The sequence below is a fragment of the Camelus bactrianus genome, chromosome X (genome assembly GCF_048773025.1).
Source record: "Camelus bactrianus isolate YW-2024 breed Bactrian camel chromosome X, ASM4877302v1, whole genome shotgun sequence".
Classification (NCBI taxonomy): Eukaryota; Metazoa; Chordata; class Mammalia; order Artiodactyla; family Camelidae; genus Camelus; species Camelus bactrianus.
Window position 1 is genome coordinate 86092237 of NC_133575.1, and position 25547 is coordinate 86117783.

The 25547-nt window shown below is 41.6% G+C and overlaps 2 protein-coding genes and 1 pseudogene across 2 annotated transcripts in view; 1 reads left to right on the forward strand and 2 right to left on the reverse strand.

Moving 5' to 3' along the window:
* The window catches only part of IL1RAPL2 (interleukin 1 receptor accessory protein like 2), a 919709-nt gene that overhangs the window by 421674 nt on the left and 472488 nt on the right, over nt 1-25547 (reverse strand). The window contains exon 3 of the mRNA XM_010963806.3: nt 21659-21932. Coding sequence (XP_010962108.2) covers nt 21659-21932 — 274 coding nt within the window. The remainder of the gene's footprint in view (nt 1-21658; nt 21933-25547) is intronic.
* On the forward strand, nt 305-1447 carry LOC123619391 (testis-expressed protein 13B). Its single transcript, XM_074359660.1, is given in 3 exon segments — nt 305-763; nt 927-1261; nt 1264-1447. Coding segments are annotated over 3 exon segments (978 nt in total).
* On the reverse strand, nt 13486-14118 carry LOC105075860 (RNA-binding protein 14 pseudogene; annotated as a pseudogene).

The following is a 25547-nucleotide window of genomic DNA, read 5'->3' on the forward strand; positions in this document are numbered from 1 at the left end:
CAGTCCCAAGGGAAAAGCCTGGAAGGGTCGGCGGGAGGCTCTCTTTCGTCAGAGCCGTCTGAGAGAAAGAGGTCCCCTCTCTCTGGGCGTGGTAGACGGGCGTGTTTGTGCTGCATCCCCCCTGACAGGTTGGTAAGGCCTGGTGGGAGGTGTCCGGGGCGGGCAAGCCAGTCAGGGGTTCTTGTTCTTTACAAAAGTATGAAGCGGGAAGGGGAGAGGAAGCAGAGATGAGAAGATTGGGGGGTGGACAACTGGCTGATTCCTCTCCGCAGGGCCAGCCAAGCCCCAAAGGCCCTCAGCCATCATGGCCTTGAAACCCGAGGACCTCAGTGGTGGGTTCCAGCATGGCAAGGTGGTGGCCTTTATCAACGAGAAGATGGCCAGGCACGCAAAAGGCCCTGAGTTCTACCTCGAGAATACGTCCCTGTCCTGGGAGGAGGTGGAGGCCAAGCTCAATGCCATCCTGGAGGACACTGAGGTGTCCAGCGAGGCCAAAGAGGCCTGTGCCTGGGGCAGCCTGGCCCTGGGCATGCGCTTTGCCCACAGGCAGAACCAGTTAAATGAGTGCAGGGTGCAGTGCCTGCATGACTTCACAAGACTGCAAAAGTCAGCCGCGCAGGCCTTGGCCTCAGACCTGAAGTTGCTCACGGCGCAGCGGGAGGTGGAGCGTAAGGAGGCGGCCGCCCAGCTGCGGCTGGCCCAGGCCAGCCTGGCAGAGATGCGGAAAGAAAGGGACCTGCTGAGGTGGAAGCTCTTCCAGACAGTAAGATTATCCCGATTTAGTCCCACCCCCCTGCCCCTTCCCCCACCCCCCTGCCCCTTCCCCCACCCCCCTGCCCCTTCCCCCACCCCCCTGCCCCCAACCTCCTACCCCTGCCCCCACCCCGCCTTCAGAACATGTTTCAACTCTGCCCACCTCCTTCCAGGAGCTGGGGCCTCTGCGGGAGCGGGTCGCAGAGGGGCCAGGCCTGGCCACTGCTACTGGGGCTGGCACAGGAGCAGGTGAGGTGGAAGAGAAGGCGGAAGCCACAGCTACTAGTGCTTCTGCTTCTGGCGCCACAGGAGGAGGAGGAGGAGGAGGAGGAAGACAGGAGGATGAGGAGGATACAGACGATGCAGAGGCAATGGAGAAACTGGGTGAAGACCTTATGCAGCTCCTCGGAGCTGCGGACCAGAAAAGTTACACCTCTAGCAGGCAGAGGGAGGGAAATCTAAGGTCACTGGAAACACCCATGGTTTATTTATCTGGGGCAAAAAAGTCTAGGTCCACAGTCTCACAGGAACTGCTTCCTGTCCAGCTGCCTGCCTCATTCACATATTCATACTCATGCCCCTTATCCCCCTTTCCAGACACACCCATACCATCTCCACCTACAACATCCCCACTAGCAGAAACATTCACAGCAGGAGCTCTACCTCAGACCTCTCCCCACTGGGGACCCTCTGATGTTAGCTTGTGGGCTAATATGGGGGCCCTGGGAATAGACCCTCGAGAACCCCAAAGAGACAGGAGAGACTCTGATCCCTATCCGCAGAGGAGACAACCAGTGTTTCGCAGGCCAGGAGATTGGGACTGCCCTTGGTGTAAAGCTGTGAATTTTTCACGGAGGGAAACTTGCTTCCGCTGTGGGAGGGGTATCTGGCTGCAGAGCCCTCAGTGAACTCAGAAATGTGAAACAGAAAATAAATATATTCCCAGTGGGAACTCAACTTTCAGAGGGAGGGGGGAAAGGTGGGAGAGGGGGCTCGGGGGGAGGGGAAGGGTGGGAGAATGGGGCTAGGGGAGTGGGTGGGAGGTGTGGTGGGTGTAGACTGACCAAGAAAGACATGTTTTGATGACCGCCTTTGTGTTCCAGAGCACTAGCATTTGACACCCTAGAACTGCTGCAGCTTCTGTTTGTATGTGTCTCTCCCCAACCCTGGTATCTGGTGGACCTGGGCAGCCATGTATATAACACCCCACCTTTCCCCCAACTAGACAGTAGATGATTGGAGCAGGAATGGACATCTGATCCATCCTGAGCCAAACAGACTCTCACACTAGGGTCTGAACAGAGAGGCAGATTCCATAGCCAGGATGGTGTTGGGTAGTGAAACAGTGGGTCTTTTGGAGTCTGGATCAAGGGCAGAGCCATGGACACCGAGATCTGGCCCTGGCTGTGCAGGAGCAAAACCGTGTGCTTTACAGAGGCCAAGTGTCTTAGAGGATGACAGTGTGAGCCCCAGGGAGCAGACAGGAACACAGAAGCAGAGAGGAATTGATCCTGTGACCCCAGCGACTGACTGTGTGGTGGCAGACTACTTTTCCACTTCCTGCAATTATGCTGAGTGCAAATCTACTTTACACAGACCCCGTTTTCTTTAAGCTAACTTAAGTGGGTTCTTGTTCTGGGCAACCAGATTATTCCCAAGCAGGAAATGGCACCAGAAGAGCAGTTGTAAACCACAGACCATCAAATAAAATGTTGGAACTGGCTGAAAAGGTGCATCAGGGAGTGATGGGTAAAAAAGGTGCATCAGGGAGTGATGGGTAGTGGGGATTCCTGCATCCCAAGAGTCTGCAGGAATGAAATAGACTGGAAGCTCGTTCATGTTCTGAGCAGTGATATGAGAAACCATCAAAGCAGGTCCGGGGTTAACCCCGGGTTTACAACACGGCAGAAATTTGCCACCCCTAAGGGAATCCCTCCAGGCTGCGTACAGAGGATGTCAGCACCAGCTGGAAGCGAGGACTGTTGTGGCTTCTCAGCCCCATGAAAGAGAATCCTCCCTAGTCCCCAGTGGGCAGAACTGGGGACAATCAGATCTGAACAGGGAACTCATGCCACTGCCAAGGAGGTGAGTCGGCAACTGACAGTGCCTGGAGGGTCCGCTGGTCTAGACCACTGACCAAAGGATGGTGCCATCCTGAGAGTTTCTCTCCCCCAGCCCATCACCAGGATAGTAGTCGGAGGGGAATCTGACTACAAAACTCCTAACGAATTCAGATATGAAGAATAGAACATACTCCAATGGGAAATCAGTTTCCAGAGGGAGGGGACGCAAGGGGGAGGGGGAGGATGGTCTGCATCTCCCTCCTCTGATGACTATAAGCTGCGCTGGAGGGAGCTAAATGTATGGTTTAGCCTACAGGAGGAAGGATGGTGAGGACTCACACCTGGACCAGACTGAGACACAACCGGAGGAGCCCTGATTGACTGGGGACTGTGAACCTAGAGACAAGCTTTCGTGGCCCTCGAACATTTCTGCAGTAGCGGGATGTGACTCTGGGTTGTCTCCTGTGGGAGCTGATACGGATAATCGTTATCAGAATTTGGGTGCAGATCCCTAGCTGGTTATTAAAGGCCTGCACTTGTGAGAAATGTTCTTAGGACTGTTTACATCCCTGTCGGGTAGGATTTCACAGCTTCAGCACTCCTGACAGTTGGGGCCAGATATCTCATTGCAGGGGGCTTTCCTGTGAATTGTACGATGTTTGGTAGAATCCCTGGTCTCTACTCACTAGGTACCAGTAGCATACCCCACCCCACCCCACCCCACCAAGAAAACTGTGACAACCAAAAATGTCTCCACATGTTGCCCTATGTCCACTAGAGGGCAAAATTGGCCTTGGTTGGGAACCACGGAGGCAATGAGGTACTTAGGAGCAATCAGAACCGGGGAGAGCTCCAAGTGTTCAGCAGTGCCTAGGGCTGCAGTAGAGGGGAGCCTAAGACGGGAGGTGTCTGGCGGTCACTTCTGATCTTTGAGTGGATCTAAGGATGAGGGGAAGCCTGACCGCAAGGACTGTGGTGTGAGCGGAAGTGAGGAAGTGTAGTCAGTGAGGGGGGCTCTTCTCCAAGGACCTTTGACTGTGAAAGGAAGGAGTGAGGTAGGACACAGGGTTAAGAGAGGGCCCTTTTGAATATGGAAGAAACTTGGGCCATGGGGAAGGAGATAGCAGCAGAAAGCTTAAAAACACAAGAAATATGTAAAAGAATTAAATAGAACTGGCACACTGTACTGGAAGCGTGTCTACTGTACTGTTCAATGGAAAGAATATGACGGCCAATTGTGTTTTCTGTGTAACAAAATCCCTCCCCAAATTATTCTGTAAGTGTGTGTATGTACGATATGTAGATATATAGATTCATTTTGCGTTCTATTACGGATTTATGTAAGCACAGAAATGTTCTGGAAAAAAACTTTTTTTTTTCCAGAAAAATAGAATAGGGTAGGGGCAGTAAGATAGAAAGCTTTTACTTTATATACTTAAGTGTTAAGAAAATAAAATAATCAAATGTTCACAAGTATACAAAAAATAAAAGGAAATAAATTTACTGGCTTGGGTAGGTTTGGAAAGGCCACCTCTTCCTTTGGGACTGGAGGAGAGGAGAGCAGACACTGATCTGTGTCCCAAGAGGGTAGGAAACTAAGGGGCCTGCCTGGATGTCCCTTAGACAAGGCACCCAAGAGTGAGTAAGGATGGAAGGTCTAGGTGGGGGTAGAGGTTTCTGGACAATGGCATATTTAGGAATAACTTCCATGCATGGGGAGTGGGAGAGGGGAAAGAAAAGATAATTTAATTGTACAGAGGGCCCAACTGGGCCTAACTGAAAGAAACCAAAGGGCCCTGCAGTGGGAGGCTGAGGGGAAGCACTTGAAAAGGAAGGTGAGCAGTTCCAGGAGGGGCACCGGACACAACACTCTGTATTACAAATTGTTTTCATAGCTTATTTTTTTCAGGAAAAGATTCAGTCAGTTTGTCTGGATTTGGGTTTTATGTTTAGTAAGATTAAGAGAAGATGTTGACATTTTCATGATTGTATCTATTACATCCAACTTAAAGTTTATTTTCCCCTCTGTCCAAAGGAAAGGATTTAATCAACTAAAATTAATTCCACTTGTACCACTAAATATCCTCAACAAATCCAACAGAAAGTGAGCTGACTTAGCCTTGAACCTTGGGCTAGCATGTTTAGTGAGAGGAGCAGGTAAATAGTAAGGCAGCCTTAAAAGAATGATGTTGCTAGAAGAAAGACCCAGCTTTAATGAGCAAGCAAAGGGGGATAGAAATTTCATAGGTGCCAATGTCTTGGTCAAAGTCAGTGATTTTTATCTTTAAAAAATGGTAAAGATCCTCTCTGGGCTTGCTATTTGAGATAATGGCAAGCGATGTAGTGAAAAGAAATGACCAGGGACTGTGTCTCTGTTGACCACTCTCTTTCAAACGGCATGTCTACATACTGGGATGTCAAACTTGGCTACATCTACCTCTGAAATAATGGAAAGTAGGTGTGGGCGGGGGAGGGTATAGCCCAGTGATGAAGCACTTGCTTAGGATGCACAAGGTCCTGGGTTCAATCCCCAGCACCTTCATTAGAATATAAAATTAAAAAAATAGTAAATATAAGATGGCAAATAATTAAAATAATGGCAAGTAAAAAGAAGCCATATTTTATTTAGAAACCTCAATGCCTTTTCATCTTATGTCATGTGAGGTCAAAGTCAAAAGTTTGCCAGAGTGCTTATACAACGTTACCTAGTAGGAAACTTCCCTAAATGCCTTAAAAAAATCATAATTTTCTGTGACTTTGCACCATGCTTTAAAATACTGGTGTTCTCAGTATCAGTCTTTGACCATCATCTTATAATAATTTCCTTCTTGGTATTTATTTCTGCTTCTATTGGTAAACCTTAACATACTCAAAAAGAAAAAGGTTCATGTGACCACATTAAAAATCCCCAGATCCTAGTGACCTGAGGGTTACAGCCAGTAAGTCAGCAACCCACATGTATGGAAAACCTGCTCTATGTGTATATGAACTGTGAGAGAGGGTAGTTCAGGGGTAAATTTTAGATGCAGTTAAAAAGGAAGAGAGGAGAGGAGAGAGGGAGGGAGAGAGAAAGGGACAAAAGGAGGAGAGGGTGAGCAATAGCGCGCATGTGCAGAGAGAGAGCAGGCTACATAGACATAGGGGTAGAGAGAGAGAGATCTTGCCTGAGAGTAAAAGAGATGAATGTAAATATGAAATCTGGCCAAACCACTCTCCCTTATTGGGAGTCAGAGGAAGGCATTGGGAGGGAGTAGGGTAATGGGACTGAAAAACAAAAAATGCATATGGCATCTCTCTCCCCAAATAAGGGTATGTTGCCTTAATACTGAAGAGTATGATCGGGTCTGGAAATGAGCATGTGTAGAGTAGTGTTAACCTGGGTCTTGTTTTAATGAGATCAAGGCCCTGGAGTGGAACTACACATCACCATCCTACTTAGCTTTTCTCCACTTCATATTCACAGATAGAACCTTCACCAGCTGTCTTGCCAAGGTGGACCACGCCTCACAGTAGTGAGAGAGTAGGGATGGCACAATATGAACTCATCTCCATCCCTGAGAAAACTTGTTGGAGTGCACGCTGTGATGGAAAATGCTGAGCAGCATCTCCTTTGTTAATAATGGTAGAGTCATATAAGGGAATTTACCCCTTGTAAATACACATTTTCTCCATAGAAACATCACCTGCTAGAAAATGAGTGTTATTACCTGACTGCATGTTAAGATGCTCATTAGGTGTGTCCTTAAGGTTATTTTCAAAGAACTGGTCATGTCTTAAAGTCTCATATTCCAAAAATATATCTGAAACCTCCATTGAGCAAGGGTTAGTTATTGTCATGTTCATATTCAGAAAAAAGGCCTTGATAAAGCCAGGTTCCAGCCACACTGACCTCTCGTTTTTCTGTGCACAGAGTCTATGTTTTTTTTTTACTGCCTCCTTGCTTGTAAACACTGCTTCATCTGCCTGGGAAGGCCTCTACTATTGCCACCTGTTTAGATCCTCAAGAACCATCTCAAATACCATGATTCTATAAGTCAAAAGCTATTTGTCCAAACTCTCTACTATGATTCTATCTCTGTCTTATAACACTTTTCACTTTCTCTCACATGTGATAGAATAAAAGACAATAAATTAGTGTTAACAGTTTTCCCCTTCTCGCTGCCTTCCAAAGATAATCCTTTTTTTTGGCTGCGTGTGTCTCTTCAAATCCAGCAAGTTCTATGGAGAATCTCGGTGTGCCAGATCAGTTCCTGGGCTTTGACGTTGCAGAATAGGTATAATGGGCAGAAAGAGCTGAGAAATTGCAAGGAGCAATTCTAGTCTAATTGAATTATATTAGGGGAACCAGAGCTTCTTGCAAGAAAAAAAAAGTGATAGAAAGTGAAAAAGGACAAAACGGGAACAAACTTGCAAGCACTTCATTCCAGGCTGTTTTTTAGTTGGGCATGAGAATAAGGAGTGATAACAGAGGTCTCTGGGCAGCTGTTTTATGTAAGAAATATTGAGCATGAAAGTAATGGAAAAAGATAATTTCAAATGTTGCAGGGGCGGGGGTTACAAATTGGATCCTCCTTGATGTTTGTTGAAGGACTACAGTAAATACTTAAAAATTTAAACTTTTAAAATTATGTTTAGTTGCTGGCCTGTTCCCTAGGATGCAATTCTATGCGGAGCCTCACGGGATCCTTTTTTATTTGAGTTATACTTGTTTGAGTGTAATTTGTACATATGTCCTAACTTCCCTTTAAATCTGTTAGAAGGCAGGAGCCCTGTCATTTGATTTTGCCTTTTTTTGGTACATTTTATAGAGTAGGTGCTCAATAAATATTTGTTCAGTGAAAAATAGAAACCTGAGACCTGAAATGTTATCAGCTGGAAAATATCCCTTTTATTAAAAATAAACAAAATAAAACTTTAGTTAGGAAGGAGTGGACTCCCAATTTTCTACTTTTATGAAACATTCCACCTTTAGGGTGACTAGAGGGAAGCAGTTACATGCAATGAGTTCTTGAAAATCCAAACCATGCATTTATACATCTGATTATATTCATTCTAGCCCTCTGTCATATACCGACATATATGCATCTCTAATAGATTCATCGTGAATCTTACATCTTAGAGGTTTGGGAGTCAGAGTAAACAGGTAAAAAGAAAGAGCCGGTTAAGGACAAACCTCCAACAAGATTCCTCCCTCTCTTCTCTTGGTAGAAAACAACTTTTAAGCACTTCTGTGTAATATCTGGAAACTGATATATGATCCCAAAGGGTTTCAAACTTCATATGCAAGTAGTCTGGTTTTATCCCTGGAAATCCCTGCTTTAACCTGATCCTCACTTATCATGAATTTAGAACCTCTATTTCACTGCCTTCTGTCGTCCATCTTCAATCAATAGAATTCTATCCTCATCTCCAGATAATACTGTACACTGTGGAAACTGAAAACAGACAGAATCACAGAACTTTATACAGGCAGGAACTAACCATATCTCATTTGTTGTGATACACAGACACAGGTACCTACAAAGAATAGTAAAAATAGGTAATAAACGAATGGACAGTAGAGAAAATTGATTATGTACATGAACTAAACAGACCTGGGTCCACGTCTCAGCTCCAATCTTTACTAGCCGTGTATCACTGAGCAGTTCTTTAACCTTTATGAGTATCAGTTTTATCTTCTTTAATAACATGACCTACCTCATAGGGTTATTGAAGATTATCACAAGGTTTGCTATATAATGAGGGCTAAAAAAAAAATCATAGCTAGTAGCAATAGTGGTAGTGGTAATAAAAGCAGAAATAAGGGATACTGTGTTGAGTGCTTACTCTGTGTCAGCGTAGGTGCTGAGTGCTTGCCAGCACTCCCTGAGGTAGATGCCTGCTCCTCTCCAGGTCTTCTCTTTCTCAGTTAATAGCACCATGATTCACTCAATTATTTAAGTCCAGAACATAGGAATCATACTTTATTCAGCTCTTTCTCTCATTTTTCACATCCAGTGCCTCAGTATGTCCTGGCACTCATCCTTCAATACATATCTAGAATGCATTCACTTCTTCCCATCTCCAAGCCACCACCCCAGTCCAAGTTTACCATCACATACCTGCTCAACTCATGCTCTTGCTTCCCAACTTGGTCTCCTTGTTTGTCTCCCTACAATCTCTTCTAACCAGGGCAGCCAGAGTCATCTTTTTAAAATGAAAATTTGATCATGTTACTCCCCAGCTTCAAACAAACAAACAAAAACAGACAAAATACAGCACTCTCCATTTGCCTCTGATTACTAATAAAAATCAATTTCTTATCCTGGCCCACAATATGCAACAGGATCTGGCCTCTGTCTGCCTCTAGAGCCTCAGTCAATGCCATTTTCACCAGCTCACTATACTCCATCTAGACTAGCCTTCTTTAGCTTCCTTGAATATAAAAGTCTGTTCTGTTTCAGGACCTTTGCACGTGCTATTCACTCTGACTGGAACACTGATCCTGCAGACCTTCCTGAGGCTGGTTCCTTCCTCTCATGCATCTATCAGCTTATAAGTTCCTTTCTCTGGGAGGCCCTTCTTGACCACTCAACCAAAAATAGCTTTCCAGTTACTCCCAAAACGTGACCCTTTTTTTCTTCTCACCATACACATTACTCAACATAGTCTTGTGAATTTACTTGTTATTTGTCTGTTTCCCCTACTCTAGAAGGTACGTTCCAGGAGAGTAGGAACTTTAATCTGTGTTGTTCAATGCTATACACCAAACACCTAAAACAAGTGTTCAAAATACCTTAAACTGAATAAACAACTTATCTTCATTTTCCAGGTAAGAAAAGCAAGGCACAGTTCACACAGCCGTAACGTGCAGTCACTCCCTAGGTTAATGCTGGAGTCAGAACCTCGTAGTTCAGAGTTTGCAAGCTGTGATTCTACTGGTTGAAAGTAAGTAGGGACTTTGGGGGGGGGAAGCCAGAAAATGTGAAAAATTGAGAAATTTCACATAAATATTTCAAGTTCTTCTTCAAAAGATCAGAACTGGCAATACTTGGGCCTGTATTCCTATATGGTAACAATAATTTGGATCTGTCAGGCAGCTACCTGACTTAAACTGAAAAACAGTTCATTTATACATTCAATAATTCTTTACTTAGCATCTGCTATGTGCCATACACAGTTCTAGGCCCTTGAGATGTATCAGTGAGATAAATAAATAACTACCCCTGTCCTTATAGAGCTTACATTCTAGCATGGGGAGATAGACAATTAAAAAATATGATAAGTATATAAATTATATATATTATATACAATAATAGGTTATAATCACCATGGAAACAGAAAAATTAGAGGAAGGTAAGCAGTATTAGTACAGGAGATAGAGACTGACTGAAAGAGAATCTTAAAGATTATGAATAAGGTAGTCAAAGAAGAGTCACTGGTAAGATTAGAATAGAGGAAGTTGCACAACTGAAGGAAATAAGGGAGTTGGCCATGTGAATATAGGAGAGGGAAGCATTCCGGACAAAGGGAACAGCCAGTGCAAAGATCCTAAGGCTGGAGTATACCTGTCATGTTTCAGAAACAGCAAGGAAATCAGAGTGGCTGGAGCAGAGTGAGCACAGGAGAGACAAATGGAAAAGCAGTAGTAAGTTAGAGTGGTGCCAGCGACTAGGTCACCTAGGGCCTTGGAAGCCCCTGTAAGGACTTAGCTTTTATTCCAAATGAAATGGGAAGCCATCAGAAGGTCCTGAGCAGAACACAGACCTATATGATTTATGTTTTAAAAAGAGCACTCTGACTACTATGTTAAGAATAGCCTGAAGGGAGACATGTGGGAAAGCAGAAAATCCAATTAGGAGTTTATTGTAACAGTAGAGGTAAGAGATCGGGGCTTAGAACAGCAGTGGTGTGGAAGGCACAAACTGTGCCCCCAAAGTTCAATGGGGTTAACATCCTATGGAAGAACCCTTGACCAATGGGAGATGGGAGCTGAGAGAGAAATTATTCTCTATTTCTCCTTCTGGATCAAACATGTTCAAATATCCTTCCTTCTCCCCTGCCTCACTTCCTTTTTCATTCACTCCTGTTTCCCTGGGATTATATTCCAAAATACACATTAGCTTTTGCCTGATGGTTTATTTTCTAGGAACCCATGATAAAATAGAAGGAAGATCAGGAGTTCGGTTTTGGATATACTGACTTTGACACAAGTAGAGATGCTGATAAGTCAGTAGGATAAAAAAGTCTGTGTTTGAGGAGAGAGATCTAGGCTGGAAGGTATACGTGTTGTAGTTCCCAGTGTACAGATGGTATAAAAAACTATAAGACTGTATAAACAGATCACGGAGGGAAGGAGAGTGGCGAGAGATGAATAATACTAAGGACCAAGCCCTAAGGCCTTCTGACATTAAGAGGTGAGGAGGAATATGAGGAGTCAGCAAAGGAACTTTGGAAAGAGTAACCAGTGCAGTAGGAGGAAAACTAGGAAAGTGTGATTCTCTGAAACTCAGTTAAAGAAAGTAGGGGTGATCACCTGTGCCAAATGTGCTGACCATGTAAAAGGATGAGTGAACACTGACCTGACTATTGGATTTAGTACTGTCGCAGTCATTGGAGACTTTGGTAAGAGCAGGTCTGGTGGAGTGGTGAAGGTAAAATTCTGACTGAAATGGATTTAAAAGAGAATTAGCAGAGAGGAGCTCAAGACTGTGAGTGCAGACAACAGCTTCTCTGAATTTTGATACAAATGGAAGCAAGAAAATGGTGGCAATGGCTGGCAGGGCAAGTGGAGTTAAAGGTATAGATATTGACCCATGTGCACGCTGATGGACATGTTTCAGCAGAAATAGGAGAGAAATGGGAGAACTGCTCAGGTGATATCCTTGAATAGGCAAATTGGGATAGGATCTACTGTACAAGTGAAGTGATTGACCTTACATAGGAGCAAGGCTAGTTGATCAGTGGTAACAAAATTGAAGGTAGAATATGTAGGCACAGATGCCAGCAAGGGAGTAGAAGTTCTCTCCTAATTGCCTCAATTCTTTTACAACACAGTGAGAAATAAGGGGAGGATATGTTGGAAGCTGAAGGAGAGAAGATACGAAATAGTCATCTAGGAGGACAGGAGACTGAACGGTCCAAGGAGACATAAGTCATGATGATGAATTTAAAGTAAGACCAGTCAATGCTGTTATGTTTTCCTACAGTAAAAAGTTCAGCTGCAAGGATACATGTACAAGCATAGATGGAGAGTTGGGTTTAAACAGTGTTGTGATTTTCACAAGTGAGCAAGATGAAGGGGGAAAGGGTTCTAGGGAATCAAGAGGGTATATATATAGGAGTGATTAAACTGATTGATCATCGAATTTAAAGTATGCGAGGTAAGAAGAGAGCAATGGATAGTGAAAAAAAACTGTGGGATCAATGAGCTACAGCTCTGGGTGGGGTAAATAGAGTATCAGAACTGTGGTAGAGTGAGCGAGAGGTGGTGGCAAGAGTAGAATACATGACAATTATATAACAAGAGTGGATTGCTACAGCCTTGAGCCTTCCAAAATGTTTCAGATTGCCTGCCACAATCATTATATTACCTTCTTGGGACACTGAAAAGACCAAATTTGCAACTCCTGGAGTAGGCTGAAACCTTGATATGAGCAAAATAACCATAAAACGGAAAATCACTGAACTTTGCGTAATGATACAAGGGATGGAAATTCATACACACACACACACACACACACACACACACACACACACACACACACACACCCCAGTGTCAACTAGCTCATCAATGATTATTTGAAATCAATTCTTACTTTCTTTTTTTTTTTCCAAACTGCAAATTGTCCCAAGTTTTATTTGTAGTCCATACAAAAGGGGGAAAAATATAAGGTTTTCTAACACCACCTATTTGGGGAGATGGGGAAGTGGGACTGTGCTGCTCAGCATCAGCGAGAACATCAGGGGTCTGTAGGGATTTGGACATACTCCAACTGACTGTCCCAACAGGAACTCAGTCTCAACACAGTCTACAGAGGGACAAAGTCTGGGCCCCCTGGACTGCTGGCACAGCTTGGCGCATAGGAAATGGTTAGGCTAACTCTTTGCTGGCCTCCCTCACATCTAAAAAGAAAAAGGCGCCACCAACCTCAGCTGCAGGTTGCTTCCCCATCCAGACGACCTAAATATCGCGCATAAAAATAAAAGGGAGCCAGGAAAAAAATAAAAACATAAAAGAAATTCCCATCTTGGGGAGATGGGAGGCCGGGGAGAGGGGAAGCGCAGATCTAAAGCCAGTAGCAAGATTTGCTACTGAGGCGAAGGAATAAAGTAGATTACTGCAGAACATTCAAAAAGATCGTCTCCTGGGGAAGGCCCACATGGTAGAGGGGATGAAAAATCGCAAACAGGGTAAGTATGGGCCAGCGGTTATAACCTGGGTCTGCACCCTACCCCACCTCACCTCGACTTCCCTCCCTGTGATGCCCCATCCCAGGATGGCCCTACAAGTGGCGCTGGTCGCCAGAGTGCATCTGACCTGTCCGCAGGTAATCATTATAGGAGCCCGAACACCGTGCGTAATCGGAATGGGCATCGGGCAGGTGACGGTAATCCAGCGAGGACTTTGTCGACGAGCTGCAGAACGAAAGCCGCAACTCTGACAAACGGCAGTAATCAGAGAGCTCGGCTAAACGCCGGTCAGAACCATACCCTTGGTTGAGAGTTCCACGTCAATGCGCTTGCCCTTCACTTCTTTGCCATCGCAGCTGCGTGATGGCGGCTTTGGCATCTGCTTTGTTCTCCTTGTGAACAAACGCGTAGTCTTTCACCAAGTCACACTCGATGAGGCGGCCGCGGCGCTTGAAGAGGCTGTGCAAGTCCTGGCTCGTGCACACAGCCCACACATTGCCCACGAATATCTTGCAAGTGTTACGAGGCCGTAGGCGCGACATCTCCACCATGAATGCACGCCGCAGCTCGTGGCCGTGCAAGGCCTCGACGGCGCGCGGCACGCCCCGCGCTCTCGCGCATGCGCACCAAGGCGAACTGTTTCACAATGGCGCAGCCCACGACCATGCAGCAGGGCGCTAAGAGCGCTGCCAGCTCCTCCGGAGTCGTATCCGCCCCATCGACGTTTCCCATGCAAATCTTCATTTTGCTGCCTCAGTCGCCTTCCTGGCGAGCCGAGACCTCTCCTCCAGCAACAGGTGAGACGTCCGACCGGCTGGCGGTCCTCCCCAGGAAATTCAATTCTTATTTTCTAATTATCAAATATAACCCATTAAAAAACCAGGTAATCCTGCTTACAAAGCAGGTAAACCTTGCTAACTAACTAAACTGTAAATATCTGTTTCCCTCCAATGAACATACTGAAGGGACTTCAAGTTATATAGGTATTGTACAATAGAATGGTTCTATTTCAGAGTATTACATAGCTAATGCATAACGGTATAGTTATACTTCTAAACATTAGAGCATATCTAATTCGCTAGTAATGAAATGAAGATTAATTACAATTGTCACTACTTTGCTATTTATGTATAATTTTATAAACAGGTAGATTATCAAATTGTGGAGGTTGAAAAAATACTACTTTCAGGTTATGTATGTGTTTCTGCATAATTGCTACAAAAAATAAGTAAATCAGGGACTTCCACTTATAAACCACAATAGGAGGAAAAAATAACTAATTGTGTTATACTTTCACCTACACAGGCCACAGAAGGCACTGCTGCTGTCTCCAGAGCCTGCTGCACAATTTTGATATTTTCTGAGGTCAATTAATTCTGTAAGATTCAGGCTCTCATTTTTCCTACAAGAAACTATCTACTCTCCTAGAAATTGCTACTTGGGCAACCAACTTGTTGACACTTAACTTTTCAAGGATCAATACTTAAGTTGGCATTGAATTATGAGAAACGTTGAGGGTCCTTGAAAATCTCTTGGTTACCATAATGGGGAGTAGGAGAGGCAGGTGGGAAATGATAAAAGTTGTTTCTTAGTCTCTTAGGTAGACTAGAACAATTACTTTTCTTTCTAACACCGTAAGTTTCCTTTCAATATGGCATAAAGCAAGTCCCATGGTATATGCTCAATGAATGTTTGTTGACTGAAATACAAACTTGTTTAATATTTGCTACATAGGCACTTTTAGGTCAAGATCACTTATGGGCCATTAAAATCAGGCAGAATTACTGTATACTTATATTTTTTTCTTTTTTGTTATGGAACATTTCAAACATATTCAAAATAAAAACAATACAATGAACCCTCATGTATTCATTGTACAGATTCAAAAAATAGCAACATACATTTCTTGTTTCAAATATCTCCAACCCCCCTCAATTTTTCTGGGGATTCTGTTTTACTCAAGTAATAATCACACAAATGTGAGGAAAAGCAAGGCAAACATCATGTTATGCCTCCGAGCTGTATAAATGCACTAAGGAACCCTTTAAAAAGAGTTTGTGAGGCATTCAGATTTTGAGAACCTTATTTATTTCAATGATTACTAAAGACCAAAAATAGATTATGTTCCCATTTAAGAAGAGGGCTCCTGATTCTGTTTACTTCACTGGAGAGGTAAATGGTCATGATGGTTCTGAACATATAACTGATTCTCTGCACTTGACCATCGTCATCCCCAAACACACAGGTTTCTACAGATACTCTATTATATTTAATCATTCTTTTCAATATCTATGAATTCAATTCACGATTATATGAATATATCTATCTTCATCCACAGCTTAAGTCGCCCCCTGTTCCAAGTTGTTGAGAAAGTGATATGCAGGATTTTGTCAAATAAGATTACTCTCATCATTTTTATTCTACTAAGTGCCTCCACTGAAAAGATTTGAGTGGAAAGAGGGGTAGACAGTAATTCTGGGATTGGCATAGCTCTCAAAACATGACTCACTTCTCCACAGTTCCTCTATTACTACCCCACTGACATGCTGAGAAATTCAAGTAATCACTCTTGGGACTGGCTAGAGAAAAACACAAAAATGAGTAATTGGCTACTGAAAGGTCACAAACAGTAAACCTTTCTTGCTATGATTCAAATGGGTAGAGACTTACTAAATATTTCATATCTGCAGTTTTAAACATACTGAAATCAATAGAGTGACCTTTAATGAGGTCAACAAAGCACAGAAAAATCATCCATAATTATCTTAAAATAGTATCAAATTTGGGATGCTAGGTGATATAGGCATTGCCAAATTCAGAGCTCTTTTTCACTATAAATGCCACTGTCTTGGCAGTGGCATAAAATCACCTATATAGACTGAATTTCTCATTTGGCACATATTTGGAGTCAGTGGCTACTACTAAATCTCAAAAACATGTTTATTATTCATAGCCAAATGCTAGCTACTTCACTTATGTCATTCTGTAAGAGATTTCTGTATCTCTGAATTGACACAAGATTGTTGTATCCTTTAGAACAGTGGTTCCCACTTTTTTCCCTTATCAAGGCACACACATGAGGAGTAATATTCAAAACTTCGCCCACCCTTCTCAGTTCCAATCATTCCCTAAGACCTGTTGCATGAATAAAAGAGGTCATCAGTTATGCCTGAATATAAGCCTCTGCTCCATGGAGTACCACTCCTTTCTCTTCTACTGATCTAGATATGAGAACCACTTACTTAGGTGATATCTACAATAGATACAAACAAGGTCCATCTGCTATATATTTGATAGAGGGAGCCATCTATAGGAAAGGATTTCAGGGGAATTGGGAAATCCCACTTGTTCATGATATAGTACAAGGCTTTGCTTGAAAGCAAATAGGCTGTCAGCTGAGAGGGCCTAGAAGCAACACTCCCCCAGTAGCAATCAACACTCCTAGCATCCAAATCTTGGTTTATAGTATGGTTTTCCATTAAAAAGAATCAAGCCTCCTTGGGAATATGGCTGATGCAAGACTGGGAGCCATAAATAGAGAAGATAAACTTGAAGTGTCTTATAGTGCTGAAATATAAGAAAATGCTAAAAAAAACCCCAAAAAACTATAATGAAACTGGACAGCTGCATGTAAATCAATGAAGTTAGAACACTCCCTCACACCATACACAAAAATAAACTCAAAATGGTTTAAAGACTTAAACATAAGACAAGACTCTATAATCCTCTTAGAAGAAAACATAGGCAAAACATTTTCTGACATAAATCTTAGCAATGTTCTCCTAGGGCAGTCTACCCAGGCAATAGAAATAGAAGCAAAAATTAACAAATGGGACCTAATTAAACTTATAAGCTTTTGCACAGCAAAGGAAACCATAAGCAAAACAAAAAGACAACCTACAGAATGGGAAAAAAATATTTGCCAAAGATGAGACTGACAGGGCTTAATTTTCAGAATATATAAACAGCTCATACAACTTAATAAGAAAAAAATGAACAACCCAATCCAAAAATGGGCAGAAGACCTAAACAAGCAATTGTCCAATGAAGACATACAAATGACCAAAAGGCACGTGAAAAAAATGTTCAATATCACTAATTATCAGAGAAATGCAAATCAAAACTACAATGAGGTATCACTTCACACCAGTCAGAATGGCCATCATTCAAAATTCCACAAACAATAAATGCTGGAGAGGGTGTGGAGAAAAGGGAACCCTCCTATACTGTTGGTGGGAATGTAGTTTGGTGCAGCCATTACAGAAAACAGTATGGAGATACCTCAAAAAACTAGAATTAAACTTACAATATGATCCAGCAATCCCACTCCTGGGCATATATCCCAGGGAGCATTAATTTGAAAAGATACATGAATCCCAACATTCATAGCAGCACTATACACAACAGCCAAGACATGGAAGCAACCTAAATGTCCATCAACAGATGATTGGATAAAGAAGTTGTGGTATATTTCTACAATGGAATACTACTTGGCCATAAAAAATAATAAAATAATGTCATTTGCAGCAACATGGATGGAACTGGAGATTGTCATTCTAAGTGAAGTAAGTCAGAAAGAGAAAGACAAATATCATGTGATATCACTTATATGTGGAATGTTAAAAAGACATTGTAAAAATGTAAAAATGTAAATACAAAATGTAAATGTAGAATGTAAAAAAAGACAAAACAGAAACAGACTCACAAACATAGAAAACAAACTTACGGTTACCAGAGGGGGAAAAGGGTGAGAAGGGATAAATTGGTAGTTCAAGATTTGCAGATACTAACAAATATATATAAAATAGACAAATAACAAGTTTATGCTGTATAGCACAGGGAACTATATTCAATATCTTGTAGTAACTTATGGTGAAAACAAATATGAAAATGAATATATATATGTTCATATATGAGTGAAGCCTTATGTTCTACACCAGAAATTGACACAACATTGTAAACTGACTATACTTCAATAAAAATACATATATACAAAAATAATGATGATGAGGTTATGGCAAAGGGATAAATGTATCAACTGAAAGAGTTCCCAATGGACAAAGGTGGAGGAATTTGACCCAGAAAATAAATTAGCATTGGATTATTACTCAGTGTAAAATAAAAATATCCATGATTCCATGGTGATATACATAAATGATTGAATAAATAAATAAATGGGAGAGAAAAAATAAATATCCCACACAGAAGAATTCTAAATAATTTTATGTAGCTATTTTGCTCTTAATGAGGTAGAGCATAACTACCACTCCTTAAGTATGGACTATGAGTAACCACTTTCTTCCAAAGAGAACAATTTGAAAAGGAAGGGAAGACAGAGCAACTTTAAGTGAAGGAAGACAAACACTACCTTGAGCCAGATGGTCAAGGTGAATATCTACAGTGATAAAGCATATTGATACCTCAAACCCTTAGTATGATGTGATGAAAATGATATTTTACCTCTGTGGTCTTCCTCCAGAAAACATACGACCCTGGTATAACCATGAAAAAAATCAGATAAATCCCAACTAATTATACAAAATATCTGAACAGTACTATTCAAACCGTCAAGGTCATCAGAAACAAGGAGAGTCTGAGAAACCACAACAGCAAAAAGGAGCTTAAGGAGACATGACATGTATGTAATGTGGTATCCCAGGTGGAATCCTAGAACAGAAAAGGAGCAGCAAGGAAAACATAAGGAAGTCTGAATAAAACACAGACTCCAGTTAACGATGATGTACCACTGTTGGTTCATTAATTGTAACAAATGTACCAAAGTTGTGGAAAATGTTAGTAATAGGGGAAAACGGGTGTAGGGCATACAGAAACTTTCTGTACTGTCTTTCTAATAATTCTGCAAATCCAAAACTGTTCTAAAATTTAGAAGTTTATTCAAAAGCAAATTGTGGGGGGGGAGGGTATAGCTCAAGTGGTAAAGCACATGCTTAGCATACACAAAGTCCTGGGTTCAATCCCCAGTACCTCCTCCAAAAATAAATAAGTAAACCTAATTACCTACCCCCCCAAAAATAAATAAAATAATTTTTTAAAAAAAGCAAATTTATTGCAGCACATTTTGTAGGGCCAAAAAAAAAAAAAAAAAACACTGGAAACAAAGTATATGCACATCAATAGGAAAACAGTTGACGAAATTGTGGTATCACAGACTATTAAACAACACAGAATATTATATATTTAAAAGGATGGGTGAGCTCTCTATCAATTGACTTGGAAATAGTTACACTATGTATTTGGATAAGAAAAGAAAATAGCAAAGAAATATATAACTCTTTTTCTTTTATAAATCAATGAGGAGAAAATCCCCATGTAGATATGCTTGTATAATTAAAAGAATAAGGAGAAGGTATGCAAAGATACACACTAGACTGTGAGCATCGCTCGGAGTAGGGGAATGGGGCTAGAGGAGAGAGGGGAAGAGGGGAGAGGTAGCTGCACTGAGGAAATAAGCAGGACAGAGAAAGTAAGCAACAACATATTCAATCATTCATTGTAAGTATAGCACCTGTATATCGTGGGCTGATGCTTTGCAAATACAATTTTAAATTTGGGAAAACAAAAACAAACAAACAGAGCAAACGGAATAGGGGGAGGAAAAGAGATCTATTTTAGATTGGCAGAATTTAATGAGGATGGGGAACGAAGAGGGTGTAAACAGGCAGAGAGTAATAGCACCCTAAAAAATATAGCGTCAGATACTGAAGCCAAATTACACTCACTTCTTACATTTGCGAAGAGCTGCCCAAGGAGGTGAAAATATTATTACTGAATAAATCAATCACCAATAGTGTAAAATATTATTACACTAAGGATGTGATCCAAATGATTGCTATTTCTGCTAATATCCTGGAGTTTTTGCCGACACCAAAAAGACTAAACTTGCTTCCCCAACACTTCCTCCCAATCCACATACAATAGTGATTCTTAGAGTGTCAAGAATGTTCTCCTTTTATATACCACCTTGCTCTCCTGCCCTTTTGAACAATGAGGCCACACCAGGGGCTTCCAAGTGCTTTTGATGAAGAAGTGACAAAGTTTTGGCGTCAAAGTCCACAGGAAACAGAAATAGGCAGGGTCTGCATTTCCAAGACAGGAAAATCAAACAATAGAGTGCAGGTCCCTGGTGAGCAAGGTCAGACACTTCCAAAATGGCAGTACTGAAAAGTAGTTTAAAGGCCACCACAGCTACCTACTTCAGTACCTCTGATGCAGTCTCTATCTGAGATGGGAGATTCTAGAACCTAGCACTGGGGTGGAGGGGGGAGGAAGGACATATTGTGGAATCCCTAAGGATTATTTTATCTGTTTGATTGCTTTTCACTGTAAACTTGCAAGCAGGTACTGTATCTGTGGTATCTTCCCAGCATAGTATGTAGGAACACAGGATGACTGTGCGTCTATAGGGCCCATGTTGAAAATAAACAAATAAATATTTACACACAGTGGACTCAAACTCACATTGCCAATCCTATGAAGAATTTCATCAGAAATTCATTTGTTAAAAGATCTTCCAGAAACATATGAGTCTATTTTCCGTCAATAAGAAATGAGAGACTGTGGCCTAAATGATACTTTAGGTCATTTTCATGGCCAGATATTGAGATTAAAACAACTGGGTCTATGCAGAAACAATCATTAATACTGATCTTTCTCCATTTATAATGGGGTTACATCCTGATAAACCCATGGTAAGTTGAAAATACTGTAAGTCAAAATGCACTTAATACATCTAACTTACTGAACATCATAGCTTAGCCTAGCGTATCTCGCATGTGCTCAGAACACTTACACTTGGGCAAAATCATCTAACACAAAGTGTATTTTATAATAAAGTGCTGCATATATAATGTAACTTACTGAATCCTGCACAGAGAGTAAAAAAAAAAAAAAACCCACAGAATGGTTGTATGGGTACAGAACGGTTGTAGAGTGTATCAGTTGTTTATCTCACAATCTCGTGGATACTGGGAGGCGTGGCTTACTGCCTGCCACTGCCCAGCATCGTGAGATAGTATCATACCGCATGTCGCTAGCCTGAAAAAGATCAAAATGCAAAATTCAAAGAACGTTTTCTACTGAGTGTGTATCACTTTCACACCACAGTAAAGTTGAAAACTCCTAAGTCCAACCATCTGAAGTCAGGGACTGTCTGGATAAGACCCCAGGGCAGGGGTGGAGTTGGGGAATAATTCAATCACCAAATTTTCTGAATTAAATGAGTACACACAGTAAATGGGAGTCTTATGAAAATTTGATAAGAACTTGCTATGTAGTTTAAATAAATAAGTAGAACTGAATTTACTGAAGCTCCACATGTACCACAGGCTTTCAGGAATAGACCCAGTGTATAACATGCAGCCCACTCGGCACACACTCCAGTCCCAGACTACCAGCCGTGACATTGAGCAATATTTTCACACAGCACTCACCTTAAAACACAAGTGTAGAATCCACTGTCTTGTGCCTCAGCTGAGTGAAACCATATTGAATCTTCCTCTTTGCTCATCCTGACCTCTGAAAAGATGATGGGCTCTTCCAAATCACCTTTGTTTTTGTACCACATAAGCCTGAGCCCAGTGCTCTGGGCCATGCTATAGTTGGTACGGATGTAACTGTAGAAGAGGGCACATTTCACTCGGACTGGTTCACCTGCCAAAGCCATGTATGTCTTCAGATCCACTGACCAGTCAATGCAGCCATCCACTGAAAGAAAACCAGACTGGGCATGAGATGGAGTGAGCACTGTTGATATTAATGAGAAGAGTAACAGTCATTGCCAACGTGTACTGAGGACTTGCTGTGAGCCAGACACTGTGCCAAGTGTTTTACACAGGTTACCTCATTCAGTCTTCCCAGTGATCCTATAAGATAGTTCAGCATCTGCCTTCGACCTGGGCAAGCAGGATTCCTGCTTTAGCCCTATGCCTTTGGGGTACTTCCAGTTCTCTAGAGGAACCTTCTGCTTGGGGATGACTAGCTCCTGGGAGGAGCTCTGAGGTTGTCCTGGGCTCCCACAGCTAGCTACCAATTCCAGTAGGGTAGCCTGTCAAGTGGATTGCTCCTGCTAGTCACTTGGTAATCACTTAACAGGTGAATTTTGTGAGATTAGATGGCTAGACTGACTCTGTTGATTTTAGGTGACTCAAACTGTTTATATAGATAAGCACCCCACAAAACAAATACTTCCTCAGGACCCCTACATAGCCTAGGAGCAGCCCTGAGGTTGATACTCTTATTATTCTTACCTTACAGGTAAGAAATCTGAGACTCAGAGAAGTTCAGTGACTTTGCCTATGGTCACAGACCTAAGACGTGGTGGACAACCAGTCTCTGACTCCAGAGACTGTGTTCTTAAGCCCTATCCTATATTTGCTCTGCCTATAATTATGACAGGAGTCACTGTGTTATTTATTTGCCTTTGAGACAGTAGATGTCTGGGTTGGCAGCAGTGGGTACCGAAAGTGATTATTTGCCATTATCTACATGCCAGTTTTCCATGCTATGACCTATTAATAGCAGATATTTAATCACAGTTCGATTTCTTTTTGTACCCTTAGGCCTCCCTCGCTGCTCAGCTGGTGTGCGCTCATGGGCATATATTATATTAATGTCAAGTTTAATCAAATAATATTAGGTGGGTAAATCTACCATTAAAGAAAGACATATACAGCACATTCCCTCTTTTCCAGAAGGGTTGGAAATGAAACACTGTGGCTAATTTTATATGCTAGTCAATATGATTAGCATAGATATTCTACCTCCAATCGCTGATTTTCAAAGAATTTTGTCAAATTATGCTACATCCCTTTATATTACTTGATTACCCTTTCTAAAATAATCTTTTCACAAACTGTATAAACACTGCCATTTTAAAATTATATGTTTCGCTTATAATTCAGTGAACTGATCTGCTTCCCTTTTCAGATGTTGAGTACTCTGTGACCCAGTGCGTTTATCTTTTAACCTCAGTTGACAGGAAGCGCAGAGCTAAATGCAATGGTCAAGTGTAATAACTATCTTCCCTCATGATTTTGCTTTCTCTATATAAGGGGTTCTTGACCTGTGGTTCAAGGACACCCAGGGGCGGAGCGCATGGACAGACTCTACGATTGTGCCTATTTGCATAGTTGTACTTTTCTGGGGAGATGTTCCACAGCTCTTTGTCAGATCTTCAAAGGGGTCTAGGAAAGTTTTTGAACTCTGTGGTTTCTGATCGCTCTTTGTGATTTCATTTTTCACTGCGTTGCTGCATATAAGCTTTTATTATAAGCTGCCTGAAATCCTCTCATAGTATGTAAAATATTCATTAGAAATAAATCAATACTCATAATTAACTCATTCTACGTTTATACTGAAGGGCATCTGAACTTTATTTGAGGACTGACAGAGCACCAGATTCATCACTATGGATCTTGATGACCACTGTTCACTGTTGAAGTTTAGAAGGTACAACGGAATTGGACTAATTATATACTATTCTCTGGCTATCTCTTGGGGGGCTGTTTTATGCACTCCCAACAGGTATCGGTTGTTTACCTGTCATTTGTCATTCTCACAACTGTCAAAAGCACAGAGGGGAAAATCTGCAAACTTTCTGGGTCATGGTAAATTACTGGTGATGCATCCCTGTATTAAATGCAACTTCAACATTTGTTGTTTTATCATCTTTAAATGAATTTTATATTATTCCTTTTTATGGATCATCTGTGATACTGTTCCCATGCATTAACAGAACTGAGAAGAAACAATACTTTTTTTTTTGAAAATATATTTTTCTCATAGCTTTATTTTAAAAGTTGGTTAATAGAAACAAAGAAAACATGGGGATAAATTGTTTTTAAAAACTCCCTAATATTCCAGTTTGTGTTTTCCCCTAACCCTAAGATGTACAGCAAGTGTTTTTGAATTAACAAATATGTCTTGGCAAAGTAGCTTCAAATCTCTATAATTACCTATTTGATAGGAAAAAAAAAAAACTTCTGGAATTTTTTTTTTTCATTTGTGTCCTAAATCCCTTGACTTACTACCTCTCAACAATCTGTTGCATAGTCGACACCTGTACAACGTTAACAGGCTATTTGGTCCCATTTGTGACAGGACATGGTTGGTATAGAAAATAATCAAAATATCTGCTCCTGGGACACAACAATAATGCTCAAAGGCAACTGAAGACATTTAACTGCCAATACAACCAGATTTGTCATACGGACCTTGAGAGCACACTGAGAATTTATTTTCTTTTAAGTATTAGCTGAGCAAAATGTATTTGATTTAATAGACTTATGGTTCCTCTTCCTCTGTGCCCTTGTTTTAGGTAGCAGAGAGGGAGTCTTTAGTTATAAAGTAGTCAATAGGCAGAGAACAGGTATTCAACAATGAAGACAACAATTTCTAAACATTATCCCCTTATTCTTTTCCCTTAGTACAGTCACCCCACAGTATCTGCAGAAGATTGGTTTCAGGACCTCTGCGGACATCAACATCTGTGGATGCTCAAGTCCCTTATATAAAATGACATAGTAGTTGCATATAACCTACATATACTTTCCAATATATTTTAAATCATCTGGAGATGACTTATAAAAGCTAATACAATGTAAATGCTATGTAATAGTTGCCATTGTGCAGCAAATTCAAGTTTTGCTTTTTGGAACTTTCTGAAATCTGTTTTCAAATATTTTTGATCCATAATTGGTTGAATCCAAGGATGTAGAACCTGCAGATATGGGTGGGAGCAATTGTATTCACAGCACAGGTTACAATATAACGTATCTCAAGAGACCTGAGGCAACTTTCCCCAAAAAAGTAGGCAAAGGGTATGGTACCAGGGATCCATGAAGGCCCATCTGACACCAAATATTTTCCCACACTGAACTTTCATAAGTAGAAGTCGATTCTGATGAGTTAACGACTTATATCTAGAGAGCATAGGACCACTACTAGATTCTAGCAAGGTGGTAGCATTTGTTTTTAATGGATTGCTACTCCTAGGAAAACCAACAGACAGTGGGGCAAAGGGGGATGAAATAGGATATAGAGCATTTATCTTTAGATTTGGGACTGGTAAAGCAACTAAGAAGGACGTACTGAGATAAGAGGCCTGGAAATTCAGGTGGCAAGGAAACATGAAGGGATTGAAACTTTGAGGTTAAAAGAGAGGAAGTGAAATGCGTGAGAGGGTCACAAGAAGGCAGGAAGAGGAGAAAGGTCACTCAATTTGCCAAGAGTCATTCCAGGAATCAAAGGTGGTACTATCAGTCACCAATGCAAGTCAAGTTTCTGTCATGAGGAGGAGCCTGTAACACATGCCACACATTC